At 37.3% G+C, this 17,187-nt stretch overlaps 1 protein-coding gene across 1 annotated transcript in view; it reads right to left on the reverse strand.

Moving 5' to 3' along the window:
• Positions 1 to 1,660: 1,660 nt before the first annotated feature.
• The window catches only part of LOC150102527 (transmembrane protein 151B-like), a 60,826-nt gene continuing 45,299 nt past the window's right edge, over positions 1,661 to 17,187 (reverse strand). Inside the window, exon 2 of the mRNA XM_090399471.1 lies at positions 1,661 to 3,287. Coding sequence (XP_090255597.1) covers positions 1,797 to 3,287 — 1,491 coding nt within the window. The 3' untranslated portion in view covers positions 1,661 to 1,796. The remainder of the gene's footprint in view (positions 3,288 to 17,187) is intronic.

Consider the following 17,187-nt stretch of genomic DNA (forward strand, 5'->3'; position numbering starts at 1 on the left):
TTTTCACCGTTTTCAGTAATTGAAAGCTGTTAATTAAACTTATTTGTTTTATTCATCATCAGTTTAGTTAACATGGTTTAATATTTATTTATATAATTAGCTATATCTGATACACCCCGTTAGTTAAGCTGTAAAAGGGAACTAGTTACATTATGAATTGGAAAATCAGTTTTTAAGTTTGTTTATCGGACGATATCTCATATGAAATGCCAACGACAGTCCTGTATCTCATTCACTGCTTTCTAAATAGTTTGCCAATTAACGAAATTGCGAATAGTATAGAGGGTTTTGAAAAGGCAGTTTTTGTATTATTGAAAGAAGAACGGATACAAATTAATTGTTATTTTTTTACGAAAGTTATGCGAATTTTTTCATTTCTGTTTTTTTTTTTGCAATAAGTTCTTTCCGATCACAGTTCTCTTAATATCTGTAGGCACACTTCTGTAAAGAACTCAATTCTTTAACAACCTTCGCTTTCCAGAGGTATGCCTATCTCATTTCTTACATTGCACCATCAAATATCTAAACATGCTGATAGCAGAAGAGAGCTGGACGATCAGGATCGATGAATAAATAGATTAAAATATTTTCGTTGAGGATAAATACTAAAATGTTAAGTTCAAACTGGTGCATACAGTTTGAACTTAACATTTTACATATATATATATATATATATATATATATATATATATATTATATATTGCTGGCTGTATTATATATAATATATATAATACAGCCAGCAAACAGATAGCATCTCCGCTCTTTCAATAGCAAGTTATGGGTTCTAATTCTTCTGCGGTTTTTATTTTAATGTGAATATAGATCAACTTCATAATCTGTTTTCTTCTTAATCTATGATTTTTGAATTAATGACTTTCCTTTTACTGAAGGACGTTTCTGCTTAAGCCGGAAGTGACCACTTTTAAATATTTGCTTCTTTTTTTTTTTCGAAAAAGGCTTACAAAAAATAAAGCATGGAAACTCAGCATAATCTCAAATGATTCCAGGTCTTTTCTCTCCTTGATACGACTTATACTTGTTTAGATACGCGACGATAAGTGACAAATGGATTGTGACAAGCATACTTTCCAATGCACAGTTCCAGTATTGGCAGTGTTGTCGTATACACATACGGCCAAGGAGTAACAATTCCTAGAAAAGATCGCATTATTTCATTAGACTACTAATACTTGACATTATGTTAATCATTACATCTTACATTGAGGGTGGACTGGAGAGATGCTTAATACTAAGACTTCAGTTGATGGACTGTATTTCAGTAGGGAACAACATTCAGCTTTACAGACCACGAAAATGAATTTTTATATAAAAGTGTTGAACAAAACGAAGTACTTTCTGAAAGACATAAGGACACGAAGCAGCATTAGTTCGCAAATTCAGATATTCTTTCTTTGTTTCGCGCTTGTGCACCTTTTTTTCTACAACTTGGTTTTCTTGCTATAAGATATCGGAATGCCTTCGATCAACCTGGACATCGTAGTTCATAAATTTGCAAATTATGAAGGAAACCTGTTTGAATTAATTTCAGAAAGGAAATTAAAAATTACAGCACTCATCATTTTTAAATCTAATTTATCTACTTTATTTTCTCGTCGTCATCATATAAACGCCTTACATTGAGAATGACCTTCGAGTTAAGATACATTTTCGGGATTGTGTGTTCCTAAGGGGGGTACCCTCCACGGAAGGGACGAAACCAGGGTTGCTGACACAAGTCTGTAGCAGCTCTGTCATTTCTGCACTTTTAAAATGTTATTCTCAGGGCAAAGTGGGTGTCATAACGACGTCTCCACGGTCACGACGGAGTGCAGGCGATCCACACTGGGTCTCCTCTGATCGGACGGTAAGCTGCGGGCTAGGTCACGATCTGTCACCGAACGTCTGAGTGGCAGGAATAGCGGCCGACTGACCAGGAGGGCATCTTCGTAACTGGGCGGATTTTCCTGAAAGATAGCGATACACCTTGGACACGTGAAAGTCCTCCTCAGGCAGTTGCCGGTAGAGGGCGTGAGAGGTGACACGTAATACACGACGTGCCCATTAGAAAGAGACGAACGACTAATGGACACGGGAAGACCTGTTCTTTGGGCCGAGAAACGCCTGTTGAGGTTATCTGTAGTGTGCCGAATGTTCGAGTGTCGCCTACCCGTCCAATTAGTTTCCTGGGTGGTCCCGTAGTTGTCGGTGACTGGGGACAATGCCACGTTGAGGTTGGAGTCGGTTACACAGATTGCATTAGGAATGTTGCCGTTCGAGTCGAACAGCAAGGCCTCCGAGTAACTGGGAGCGAGGGTGAAGTCGTTGGCGATGTGGCGTTCCAGCTCTGAGCTGTCCACAGTGCTCCCGCGAGACAGCCGACCGGGGACGAGAGTACTGCTCGAAGGCGTGAGGTAGTTTACTCCGAACAGTTTAGTGACCTGGTAGTGGACGTAGGCGGTCTTGCACTCGATGACCACCCTCAGCGGCCATGACAGGAGGAAGAAGGAGAACAGCCAGAACACCATGTGCGACACGTACCACGGCAGCTGATCTGGATCGGCAAATGCCACCATGTACTCCTGGAAGTTGACTCCAACAAGGTCCAGGCCTTCCCTCATCTCCATGTAGTCGTCCAGCCGTTCATTGTCCTGGAAGAACCTCATTCTTTGCTCTTCGAACTCGTTCGCGGCTTCCAAGTTGGCGAATGCGAACCCTTTGCTGAAGCGGATTTTGGTGGCGGGATGCTTCTCCAGATCTACGAGTTTTTTGGAGATGTCCTTCACTCCACAGTTGGTGTACACGAAACATGAACCGGACGCGTGCGAGTTGATACGCTCGTAGTAGATCTGAGTGGTGGTGTAAGCATCTCCGTTGCGATATCGGGTGACTTGACGCGTTCGACGGACGTAGTGGTAGCAGATGGCTTTCCACCAGATCATGGGCTGGGAATCGCGCATGTGCTGGATGTGATCGTACACGGCGGTGGCGTCCACCTTGTACGTGAGCTCGAGGCGCGTGCTGCAGTGCCAGCATTCGACCAAGTACACCAGGTACAGCATCACCATGAAGGCGATCGGAATGTACACGTAACCTTCGTCACACGGACTCATACGACGTCTGGTAGTGATCGGGAAGCTCTGAAAGTTGACCACGAGTCGAGTCACCTCGGCCATGCGGCACCAGGCCAGTGCAGCAAGACAACCCAAGATGAGTAACGTGAGCACCAGACACTTGATGTGGGCGTCTCGGCGGAAACTTTGGCACAACGTCTGCTGCTGAGGTCTTTGCTGTGGGAAGAGAAAAGAAATGCATTTGAATACTAAGAAACACAGAAACGCTTAATAACAGTTACTTGCTGACGACAAGCATAAAAATTATTACACTGAACATAATCAAGAATAGAAAACAAACTAAGCTGAATAACTGATTTTAAACAATTCGAGTCCTTCACATTGAAGAATGCATATTGTTTACGTAATCTTTATGAACTAAAGGAGTGATGTGACCAAGAATTGTTTATTCATTAATTCATTTGGTTAATATCAAACATTCTCGATTCACTATTGGTTCGTCAAGTCAATTTTTTTGTGAAACATTTTAATATATTAAAATTTTAAGAGTGAAAAAAAAAAATGCAATAGAAGAATATAAACTGTGAGATGTATATTTTGTATGCAGCATCTTTTAAAATAAGTAGGAGTTTTTTTTTTCAATAATATTCTATATAGCAGCAGACATATTCTTGCTATGGATGCTGCTTCGCATGGAAAGTTGTACTAAAAGCAGAGTAAATTTACAATGCGCTGAATCATTTACTATCTTGCATCAAAAATGGGAAAGAACTTGTAGAAAATTCTGTTGTAGAGTTGCGATTAATCGACCTTTGTTTAACCGACATAAAGAATTCAAGAGCTGTCGACAACATATGCATTTTTTACCAGGAGCTCGCCGAGAATGTATTTCTTCAGAGACGATAAATATTTCACTTTAACCTTCAATCTTTAAAGTTTTCATATTCGTAATGATTTTGTGGTTGAAATAGAGCTGTTGTAATTTGTGTATACTTTGTATGCACAATTTGCAAATTGTGCCTTCTTTACTAGGTTTATCTGAATCCAGACCCGACTCGCTAATTTTAGTTAGTTTTCTGCATAGTTCATATATCAATCTAAATATAATTCAGCCCGAGATATGCAGATAGTTTGTCCTTTAGATACGTCATATGTTATACTGTTCTTAACCATTGGCACAATCTTGCATATTTTCAAGAACACGTTTCTCAAAGAAACCATTTAACTGTTTCGAATAACTTCAAAGAAAGGGAATGCAAAGATATATTTCATAGAATCCAGAGTTTCTTTCAATGTTATATAACGCTTTGGCGACTCCCCAAAATGCTTTATTGGGAAATTATTGTCCGCTGCTGGAAGCAACCAGCCATTTTGGATCTTTGCCCAGAAACGATTAACGATATTATGAAGATCGCATTTGATTTATATCGTAGCTGCCTGTGATGGTTTAGTGTTTATTGATTGTCCTAATTTATTTCCTCACAATGCCATTTTTAAAATAGATAGCTTACGACTTACAACTGTCATAGTTTTAAAGTTTTTAAATCGATATCGTTACTTCCGCTTGGTGACTTGGAATAGTTTCTTGATAGTGTACTTTGAATTTTGCTCGATAATCTTTTTGTATGATATAGGGTTCTTATTCGAGAACCCTATATCATACTTTTCATATTATTAATATTAATATTTTCAAAAACTGCATTACAAATGAGATAGCGAAAAGAAACAATAGATTTATTTATTGCTAGTTTTTGACATTATTTCAGAACGCTATTTGACCTAACAGTCAGTATATTCCCATTGTTAAACGTGCAATAATGAGATGTAATGAAGTACCAAGCGATTTCCATTGATGCGTAGTGTAGTAGATGAGAGAGAGAGAACTCATTGTAGTTTAGTTTTGTGAGTTTTCACTTTCTCTTTAGTATGGTGGTTAACTTAGGTTCTAAAAAAAGATATATCAAATATTATTATAACTTAAATATCTGCTTGAACATCATACTGTTTGATTCTATTTTTTTATTCAGAGAATCTTCTGTTGGTAATTCCTCAACTCCAGTAGATTTATTATATTTTTGAACTTTTTAATATATTTAACCTTCATTTTTGTTCATTTAAGTCTTGTATATAATTATATAATTTTGAGGACGAACCATCATATAAATAGTGGAATTAGGCAACAGTCCGCTGAGGAGTTGTGTTTACAACTGGATATCTTCAAATTTTCAATTTACCTTTTTCCTGCAATTTTTTTCTCAATGATTGACACGGTGCAGTCTAATCAATGTCTTTTGCCGCTGTTTGTTGTTCCGCCCTCAATTTGGGCGCTATTTTCAGACGTAATAGTTTGGACAATACCCGTTATTGGTTGCCCATTAAATAGGACAACTCTCTATGGGTGAGTGGTGATTTTCAGTGCATCTTGTCGCCCTATCAAACAAACGACGTACAAAGAGTTACGACTGTAATGTGTATAAGGACCTCCGGGAGTAGTTATCGTAACCAGTCGTAGCCACCTTCATTTTCTCACTCCACTTTCGCATTGGAAATTAATTTGCTCACTACCACCAGGGGGACGTATGACTGACGATGGCAATTATCTTTACTTTCCTTGAGGGACCTGCCAGCCAGAGTTCAAGCAGTCGTGAGAGGTTGTAAAGTGTAGGTGAGTTACCAGGTAATAATAGAAGTTGATGACTTTTCTAAGATAAGGAGATAGCTGGAGATGTCATCTACATCCATCCATCCATCCTTCTTTCTCGATCACGTTAAGTGAATTTATAGCACGCTACTTTGTTCTATATGTAGACCATCATTTTTTCTTATATTTTTTTAGCATTTAATCTGCTTTTTTCATACTTTTAGAAACCTCTTTTTTATTATCTGCTTTATTCTCCATCTCTTCCATCACTTCACCATCACTATTAAGATCTTTACTATTGCAACACGCAGCTGTATTGAATCTTGCTTTTCTATTTACAATCCTTTGTCATTAGCACCATCTTTGTTTTCCAGGGTATTATATTATGTTTGTATTGGATCAGCAAGCAAAGCTAAAACGCAGACGATACAAGATTCATTCTTGGACACTATTCTTGAATAGATAATTGTCCTGATTCAACAATTGGACATATTATTATTCGCTTGCTTCGTTTATTTTTTGTGCTGCTTCTATAGTAAAATATTTAATCATATTTGTTTATCTCTACAGAGAGGTAATATCTGAGCCATATAAATAACGTAATCATTTTTACACACACATTAACTTAATACGACCAGATTTCTTTAACATAATCGCTTCGCAAGGGGAACAGCAGTTTTAAAATATTCGTGAAATCAAGTAATCTGATAATGATGAAACATTTAATTATTGGGTTCATGAATGTTCCGCCGTCGTAATTATTGATATTCTTATCAAACAACCAAACGCAAAAAAGCTGTCTTTTTTTTATTTATGTAACCGTATTGTTTAATTTTCTTTTTCTTAATATAATTGGTTGTATTTATGTGAACATGTTTTCTGCCATAAAAAATATTTTACACACTTTTTTAAATCTCTCCTCTGCAATCGGACAACGTTACATACTAAAAACTTATCTACTTTTTCTTAATTTATAGAATTGTAGAAAAGAGCAAACATTTAATTATACAGAATAGTTATTATGGTAATTGTTTCATAACTCTTTGAAATTCAGTACTGAAATATCAGTAAAAGAAAATATTTTTACCCGTTAGATTATTTCTAAAAATGTGTTTGGATTTGACAGACATTCTTTTATAATTTTATAGCATTTCGTGATATAAAAAAAATATAAATAAATCCAACCTTTAGAATATTTTCAAAATCAACGCTGCAGAGAAATGTAAAGGGACTAGCAAGGGATCGATAGCGTCGTTACTGTACTACCTAACTCAGACTTTATTTAAAACACATTTTGATGTCTGATTTTTAAATAATTGTCTTTGTTTCACTTAATTTCGCAGATCAGTTAAATTCATATCTACATTCTTATTAGAACTATTTACAGCATCCTATCTTTTATGTCCAATTTTTGAAAATAAATTCAACTTTTTTCCCCTCTACGACTTTTAAAATTTTATACAAAAATATAAAATAAGTTTTTTAGAATGCAATTTTGAAAATTACAAAGATATTTCCATATAGGAAATATATCAACAACCAAAATGAGAGAAAGAAACGAGGGAAAGTCTAATATCTCCAGACAAACAGCTCCTGTCATGACATCAAACTGCAAAACTGCATTTATATAATGAAAAAAAAATCGTATTTTTATGTCTCTGTCATGAAAACATTTCATGCCAACAGTTCTATATTTCCATGACAACAATGCGTATAGTGTGTGACATCTATCGTTAATAAATGGAGTTAGAAGATAATTTCAATGCACTAGGCACACACAGAATCCGAAGTCATCATCTGTACAGATGATGCATTTATACCAACATTTTGTCATGGAAAGAAAGAGAAAATGAAATGCATTTCCTTCTAATCTTAGTCTACAACCGTCTGGTAATTTACTGTGATTTTGTTAGAATTAACATTTCGACTCTACTTTAAATATTGGGATTCACAAAGCAGCTTTTCCTGCATTTAAATCTTTCCATCAAAATCGATACATTTAATAGTCACGTTAGTTAATTCATTTAATTGCTAATTTTATTACTTTCTCCATCTACGTTTGGGGACCTGTCGCTCGTGAATATTAATATATCAGTAATAAACACATCAAATATTCATCACCAAACCTTTCACCTCACATGTTCATCTCCATCACACCGTGCGCCTTGTTGCTGCATCCTCATTTAATTACTCACCATTGCCGTAGTTAATCTTACTGAAATCTGTTGATCTTAACTGACTTTGAGGGAATTAGACCACGTCCTGATGGTTTCAAACGATGCGATTAAAGTTCGCGAAGTTTGCAGCTAACATCCGGGAATCCTGCGGTTAAAATCTCTTGAATGAATGCAAATACATTTCATTGGTTCAAGTAAGGGAGTGAAAATAAAATCAATTTTATGCATTCTCTCACTCTTTTTTTTTTTATTTAGAGCATTTTCGAAATAGCTACACATGTAGGAAGACACGCTATCCACATGGCTTGGTTGTCGGTGGATAGCGTACCCGCTCTCCAACGAATAGGCGCGAGTTCGAATCCCAGCATGGGCGTGGTTTGTCTGTGACTGTCTTACTAATTCCTTGTGGGAAAGGACAGCGGCACTTTTTTTTTCTTCTAGAACAGACTTCAATCCCAGCACCCTATAAGTTTATAGCGGTAATCATACGGCGTCTGATCGCGACGTGAAGTCAAACGCGAAATCGAATAAGTAAAAGAAGATTGGACGAAACATTTACTAAAGTATTAACGTTTTGTGGTAGGCTTGAAACAACTTGAGGAATCCAACTACTCCTTTGGCATTATCACATCTTTATAATTCCCTCCATATCACGCTAAGGAACCTTCATATTATATGAAAAGAAGACAAAAAAAAAAAACTTTTAAGCTAAATCAATCGCAGCAGTCATCTTAATGGTTGCTAAGTTCTCTTGCCTGTAATTGTTTATTATGACACGTTTTTAGTTCCGGATATCCGGAACAATCTGAAAGTGATTGTTGTTAAGGGCTGTAATATGATGGAATGGCTCACAATTTGAAGTAAAATATTTTTCATTTAGAATAGAATAGCAACAACCGCCTGCACCTTCTGCCGCGGGTTAATAAGGTCATGTGTTTCATATGGTGATCAAGCCCATGGCTACTATTTTGTGGATTTTGTTTTATTCTGCGATGTTTTTATAATTAATGAATTTAAGAGTCCCCAGTCGGTTTCGATGATGTCCTTTGGCTGAAAAGATCAAATCCCCGTGCAGGACGCGAAAACCCTTTATTAGGACTTTTCAGTGGAAGGTGAGTTAGCCCGTCTCATATGGAGCGGAGAATGGTTTCTTTCTTGCAGAACAGGCAAACCTGCCAGAAGAACGCACACACCCATACACACATGGCAGATTATGGGAATAAACATCAATCACCTTACTCCGTCGGATCTGGTTTCGAAAGCCTGCATGGTACTGAGTGGGTCTACGCGTAAGCGTAAAACAAAAGAGGAGGTTTTGATACACGTTAATTTTTTTGAATAAATACTACTTCAGATTTGGAGAGAGAAAACGAGTAGAAAAGACTTCTTTCGAATAAAATATTTTATTCAGTTTTGTAATTTGTTGAGAGATATTTTTAAAATTCCAATTCACGAAGCTATTTAGATTTATGGCATGACGTCTGTAAGTCTGCTTGTACGGTTCATTTACGGCTTATCTGTTCCTTTTTTTTTCAGTTTATTTTGCCACTGGAATATTTCAGTGAAGAAAGAATCCGTTTTTACGCTTCTGATCTTTTGACTAACAAAATGCTTGAAACATCCAACGCGAGTTGCCTTTCTATTAAAAGCTGTAAAGAACTAAACACTTCCGAGTACTTCAGAAGTGAGCTGACTTTACATACTTTCAAAGTATTTGCAATGCTTAAGTATTTAGGCAATATCAAATATTTTACAGTACTATGCATTGCCTTTTCACAATTACTTCAAATGCTACTCGTCTTGGAGCTTATGTAAGTTCGCATTTATCCGGGATACTCTGCTTAACTCTTCCCTCCAATCACATCTTTATTTCACTTTCTCGTACGAAACGCTTTTTTGTACCTTAAGACTATGTTTATTCTTTTTTCTTCATTGCATTTGACTAATAGCTGCCTCATCCTAATGAGTCGCATTTAGCCAATAATTGCTCTTTCTAATTATTTTGTCTTTTTCACATTTGGCCAGCAGTTGCTTCTTTCTATCCCGATCGATTTTTGGTTTACGGCCTTGTTTTTCTCCTGCTCCATGTGGGGTCTGCTTTGATATCACATATTTCCATATGTATTTGCCTATGTTTATTCAGCATAATGTCTTGTCTGTTCCTCTGTGTTCCCATTTCTCACGCTGACTGAACGCCGGACTACTGTACCTTCAAACTCAGGCGTCACGTCGCCACTCCATTACATGAACTCTAACACGCTCCTGCTTCCCCTTGTTGCTGGAGTCTTTAGGGAATTAAACCATTTTTGCTCGCGCCAGTTTCTCGTAGTTGCTTTTCAGATGCTGTTACTCCAGGAGAATTTTGTTTTGATAGCAAAGTTTAAAATAACTAATCCTTTTTAGTAAATTAACTAAAATGACTACTAGTCTCCAGTTTTGTTTCCTACTTATTTGTAATCTAATAGTTGCCGTCCGTAAACCTAGAATTTATTCCAATAATATTGGTAAAAATTCCTTTTTTTTTAAAAATGATTTACACTGTATAATAGTATCTTGTGAACTACTAACAGTTGGTAACCGTCTATCCGAAACAGTTTGATAGTAGAGAGAGAGACTGACTAAACTGGAAACAGAACTAGTCAAGAGACACTTAGAAAGAAACTGAACACTAAGAGAAATAAAAAAAGGAAAACGAAGAAAAGAAATGTAGATTTTAGAATGTAACAGATGCAAATAGAGGTGAATATATAGAAATAAAATGAAAAACAGGAAAGTGAGCATTGAATAATGTGTTAGACATGGACCAGAAATAAGTGAAATGGAGAGATATTTGATAGCAATGGAAACAAACTTGTTCCCATAGCTACCATTGTTGCGATGTACTTCATTTTACAATTATGTCCAAAACCTCAGGATGAACAGTATTTCTGAACATTGCAACTGCAAATTCAGAAAAATAATCAGGTTATGGTGATTTGGATAACCGACGATTTCGAGTAGAAACCGGGTATACATTCACATTTTCGAATCGCACGCAAGGGGGTCACGTGGTAGTATTCAACAGGATAAAAGGCAAAACGCTAAGCGAACTGTGTTTGAAGCTCTTTTCGTGAAGGAATAAAGTTGCAAACTTGGATGTCTTGTAATGCATCAAATACATCATCTAGATGATTTCACGCAGGGAAGAATTATTGGAAAGCTTGAAGAAGGCGCAGAATTACTGATATTACCAGAGACTTTGGAATTTCACATAGCGTTGTATCCAGGCTCTGGGCAAGCGTTTCAAACCAATGGAATGTCTTCCAGACGTTTGCTAAGTGGTCGTCTTCTCTCTTTCTCTTCCACGGAGTATGAAGACAGATTTTTGGTGATAACAGCAAAACATAATCAACCCACTAAGGCATGTCAGCTCCATTCAGAGCTTAGGTATCTTAAGAAACTCTCGTAAGATGTCTGCCACAAGTATCTGTATACGGCGAAGGCCTGCAGTCTGCGTCACTTTATCCCCAACTCGAGCACTCTAGAGTTCCAGTGGTGTTGTATCCATAAAAATTGGACAAGACACTAATTGGTTAATGTACTCTTTACAGATAGTCATTTTAGTCCTTCCTCCGATTCTAGAAGACACTTGGTCTGGCATGAAAGTGGCGTTGCTTACCATCGCGAGAATGTTCTTGAAGGGGATAGGTATGGCGGTCATGGTGTGTGGGTGGCATTATGCTTAATGGAATAACTGAGCTACAAATGCTGGAAAAAGGGACTGTGACTGGTGAACGATTGCAACAAGTTCTTCAACGTCATGTTCGACTGTTCCATGGTACTGTAAGCGAAGAATTTATTGTTATGGATGACAATGCCGCACCACATCGTACACGAGCAGTGGAGATACTTCTGGAGACCGGGGATATTAATCGAATCGAGCCAGAACGCGCTCTCCAGATCTCAACTATGTAGAACACGTTTGGGCAGCAATAGGTAGACGCACTGCTGCTCGAAATTCCCTCTCCCCCCCTCCAGAAAACAAACAAGGTCTTATCCTTGCTCTGAAGGAGGAGTGAGCCACTTTTCCTCAAGAACTCTTCAATCACTTGGTGCTAAGCATAGTATGATGTTGTGAGAGGTACATCGCAGTTTTGGGTGGACAATTATGTCATACTGAAATGTCTCTCCGCTTAGTTTTCGTTAAGCACTGTATATTAATTCCTTAAGTATGTCCTTAAGAAATTTGTAACTTTTGCTAAAAACGTATTGCAATTTAATTTGTACAAAATTTTCAACACATTTTTGTGATATAATTTATTAGTATGCTGACAATACATTTATGCCCACATTTGTATATAGTCATGAAAATGTTTTCATATATAGAGGTAAAACATGTAGTTCGTCCTTAGTTTTTGGATACTAGTATAGTTTGGTTTCCTGTAACAGTTTTTGAATTTTATTGCCAATCTATTAATCTCAAATTCACATAACTTAAAATAGAATTGAGCTTGAACTGTTGCAATAAACTTTGGAAAGTAGAAAGCATTTTATCTTGGGTATAATAAATGTTAAAGATACTAAGATATTTTAAACCTGGTTTTACTCCATTTCCCAAGTAAACAAACAGACAAACAAGTCAAGTTTGCTCCTGCAAGTGTTGCAAGTCTAGCTGACCCTACACGTAGTGCATGACCAAGGCAACTCATGATAAAGGAAGAATAAGCTCTGATCACTACTCTTAATATTTACCCTTAATGCAAAGCACATCTCCTGGAGGAGATGTATGATGCTTTGTATTAAAGGCAACGGGCCACTACCCAGACCGGTTTCGACCTTTATTGAGGTCTCATCAGTGGGAGCCAGGCTAGAAATACCAAGATTTTAGTAATACAGAGCTTATAAGTATTTTACCTTTAATACAAAGCATCATACATCTATCTCCTCCAGGAGATGTGCTTTGCATTAAGGGTAAATATTAAGATTAATGATCAGAGCTTATGCAACCTTTACCACGAGTTGCCTTGGTCTTACAATACCTGTAGGATCAGCTAGACCTGCATCACTTGCAGGCGCAAACTTGACTTGTTTGTCTGTTTGCTTACTTGGTAAATGGAGTAAAACCAGGTTTAAAATAGCTTGGTATCTTTAACAAACTTTGGAAAGGTTCATGATCGAAGGTTTCCTTCGTATTCAATCATATTGAGAAAAACAAACTACAGTATTTTAATTTCAGGAAACTACTCCAGCTGCTTATTCGATCAAAAGGTAATTTGATCTGAGGATGTTTGTGTTCTTAGTATTGCTGAAAGCTGCAAATAATTACAAATAAATACATGTTGTCTTTCATTAAATTCCGTTTGTGAATTCTATGAGTCAGTAGTGTTTTTCACATGTGTGTGTCTCCAAATTCCTAAGTACCTATTTGATTCGTTTTTACATGCATTTTCTGAACTCTTACATTGGAAGGCTTTAACGAAATTCAATATTTGGAATCCTTGGAAAACTTTATTAAGCATCAAATTTTGTTCCCAGTCGAACCATATGCAGAGGAACAAACGCTAAGATGTTTCGAAAGTGTTCACGAACTTCCGTATCGCTTGGATGGATGTTGAATTGTATTCCGGATATACACTGGAATGTGACCATATTGGTAATTTTGGTTTCGATCTGGTTGTTTTGATGACAAACATTGGCAAAGCATAGTCGATATTATTATTATCTGAGACCTCCAGGGAGTCAAGGACTCATCGAGGGAGGCGGTAAATTACCCAACCCAGCTATCATACCTACCCTTGAATTCATTCACACTAGATGCCTCACTACCCGTAAGGGCAAATTATTCCACTCACTCACTGCTCTCTGGGAGAAAAACATAGCTGTTAACTCTTTCTTGACTGAGAACAACCTTAACTTCCATGGATGCCCCCATGTTCTCTCCTCGCCTTTCATATAACGAAAAATTTCATCATTTGAAATGCTATAACACCCATGCAAAAGTTTATAGACCTCTTCATATCACCCCTCTTTCTCCTGTTAACCAGAGTCTGCAATCCACATACTCGCAATCTGTCCTCGTAATCTAAATCCCATAATCTCGATACAATCTTTGTAACTCTTCTTTGCACCTTTTACGCAGCTTCTTTATCCTTTTGGAACCCGGGAGACCAAATCTTCGTACAATAATCCAAGTGTTGTCTTATCAGAGCTTTATAAAATGCAAAATTACTTCCTTATCCTTACATATCAAGGTTCGCTTCAACATCGCAATTATCGTCGGAGTTGTATTTGCAACTTTTGCTGTGTGACCTTTGAACTTTAAATTCTTATCCACCAATATACCAAGATCCCTTCTTTCTTCCGTTTCTTGTAGCATAACCCCGCTAATATAATATGCCGCTGGAACTCTAATCACGCCAAAATGCATAACTTTACACTTACTAACATTGAACTGGCAGCCATTTTCGTTTCCCAGATTTCCAGTCTATTCAAATCATTTTGTAATTTCAGTGTCTTGCAACTGCTTGCTGCCTATATTCGCATCATCAGCAAGCAGTTGCAAATCGGATGATAGACCCTGCTTGATGTCATTAATGTATAGACTGAACCCTGAGGTACACCACTGGTTACCTTAAATCTGGCAAATTCGCACCCACTGTATACCACTTTTTGATATCTGTCTGTCAACCATCTCCTGATCCAAGTCAAGAGATTATATTCCAAACCCATATTCTCCAGTTTACGCAACAGCCTATCGTGTGGTATTCTATCAGATGCCTTAGTAAAATCCAACATTATCATAGTGTATCCATTCCCTTTATTCAACTGTGCCGTAACATTGTTATAAAAGATGAGCAAATTGCTAAAACATGACCTTCCTTTAGTAAATCCATGCTCTTCCCTGCAGAGTATAGAATTCTTATCTACCCATTTCTGTATGCGAGTTCTTACGAACTTCTCTAAAATCTTCTCGACCACACCAGAGATACTAATAGGTCGGTAGTTAGACACATCAGTTTTTGCACCACCCTTGTGCAATGGAACCATCATACATTTCTCCCATTGCTGGGGGTATCATTCCTGAGCTGAGACTCGAAGTTATACAAACACATCAAAGGCCTTGCCAATTCAACTGCACATTCCTTTAGCAAACGGGTTGATATTCCATCTGGCCCCATTGACAAATTCTTATCCATGTTATGCAAAAGCTCTTCAACATCATTTTCATGAACCTCTAACTCATCATCCAACGTAGCAGTAGCACCATGCTGCATACACCTGGTTGATATACCTTAGCAAAGTGAGCACTCATTAACTGAACAATCTCCTTAGCTTCCGACACTCGTGTACCATCTACATTCAATATTCTTCCACATTCATTCTTTCTTTTGCTTGCGGCATAGCGATAAAATTCTTTTGGAGTGCCTTTAGCTTGCATGGCCACTTTCTTTTCATACTTCGATTTAGTTTTTCTCACAATACTCGTTACATTTCTGGCCTCAGCTTTATATATTTCATAACGTCTCTCTCACTCTTATTCTCACGATATTCTTTACACATCATAATCTTTTTGTGGATCTCTTGCTTAATAAGGTTGCACAAGAATAAATAGGTTGGGAGTGAAATGGAATTTCAATCCTAACCTATTTTTTCTTCGAACACTAGGGATACATTCAGATACCGCCTTATTTCAGCACTTTTTCAAAGATTCCCATGCACTGCTGACATTTTTCCCATTCAGTAACTGATACCATGGGACCAAAGATAGTATTCTCCTAATTTGATCATAATTTCCAGCTTTGTAGTTCAGCATGAAACCTGTTTTAATCGGAGCATCAATACAAGTAGATGCTTCCCAAGAAAGCACACCATGATTACTGTCACCAGTAGGTGGTAAAATCGCCATATTCTTGACAGAGACCCCTTCTGACGCTATGAGCAAATCCAACACTCTTTGACCTTGAGTTCCTTCTTTCACATGCTGCTTGAGAAAGTTGTCTCGCAAGCATTCAATAAATTCCTGTTCCTTCTTATGAGATTTCTGAGAGATCTGTCGAGTACTGAAGCCTAAAGCAGTCGACGTTTCATAAACCGGCACTAATTTTTGATATCGTCTTTGGATTTTTACACACCCTTCCACCACTTGATATTTATTTTGAAAACTATGAGGTTGTCGGAAGTATTGTGAGAATTCTCACGAAAAAGTCGGAAATCTCGATATACAAATTATAACAATGTATTTAATGCAGTTTATATTTGATCTGCGCATATCATTATACACTAATGATAAATTATTTCAATTTATTTTTGAAGCCATTGGATTTATATGCAAAACGATTAAAAGATGGCCGTATTACTTTCTCTCTGGTTTGATGGAATTTAATAACATTTAGAATTTATGATCGCTGTTAAATTCTGAGACATTTTAGTTTTCGTTTTTTAGGCGATTTTGGTTTTTAGTAGCGGAATGAGGCAAAAGAAAGTTGTCCACAATGCGCATACAGGAAACAGCCCCAGCTTCAATTCTGATAACGAATTATTACACTCGACAAGAATCCTATTGCGAAACACACCTTTCCTATGATTGTCTATGACTGCTTCCTTTCACGTTTTTAATCCAACTCGATATTTCTTTTCGAGAGAGAATTCCACGAGGAATGAATGCATTCAAGTTTGAACTGTGCACATCTGTTTGTTCCGAACTATCCAACTGTTAATAATGAAAATTCCTAGAAATCTCCCATAATCCTTAGTCTTTATCATAAATTTTCTCGAACGTTAAATAGGCGGATAAAATATTGCCGCGCTCTATTCTTTACAAAAGAAAAGCAATTTCTATAAAGAATCGTTTTCATTATCGCCTTATTCCTTTTATATTTCTCCCTTCTGCAGCTCGTCTGCTGCAACGCCTTTCTGAACAAAGAGTAAAAGCGTCATGAATAATGAAGGCGGGCACAGAGAGAGAAGAAGGGAGACCTCTTTCCCTGCTAACAACAAAAGGAAGAACGATTAGGCACCGTGTTGCTGGTCCTAATTTCGATTCTAATACGCCTGTGGTCAGAGAATTAGTGGACCTCCCGAATCAATCTTTTAAAATGATCAAAAACGAAATATTTCTTTGTGTTCATCATACAAGCCTTGAAATGAGAATGTGTTCAATGCAATAAAACAAATTGCTGCGATGGTGAAATCAGAAACAAGACAAAATACTGAAAAGAGACCGATGTCGCGGGGGGGGAGAGGGGAGGACATTACTCCTGAACACGTTTGGAAAGAAGTGCAAGACACTGAAATGCGTCTGAATGCAAATAGCCGAGGG

Source organism: Typopeltis vanoorti, chromosome 10, assembly GCF_054136105.1.
Source record: "Typopeltis vanoorti isolate ZY-2024b chromosome 10, IOZ_Tvanoo_1.0, whole genome shotgun sequence".
Taxonomy (NCBI): Eukaryota; Metazoa; Arthropoda; class Arachnida; order Uropygi; family Thelyphonidae; genus Typopeltis; species Typopeltis vanoorti.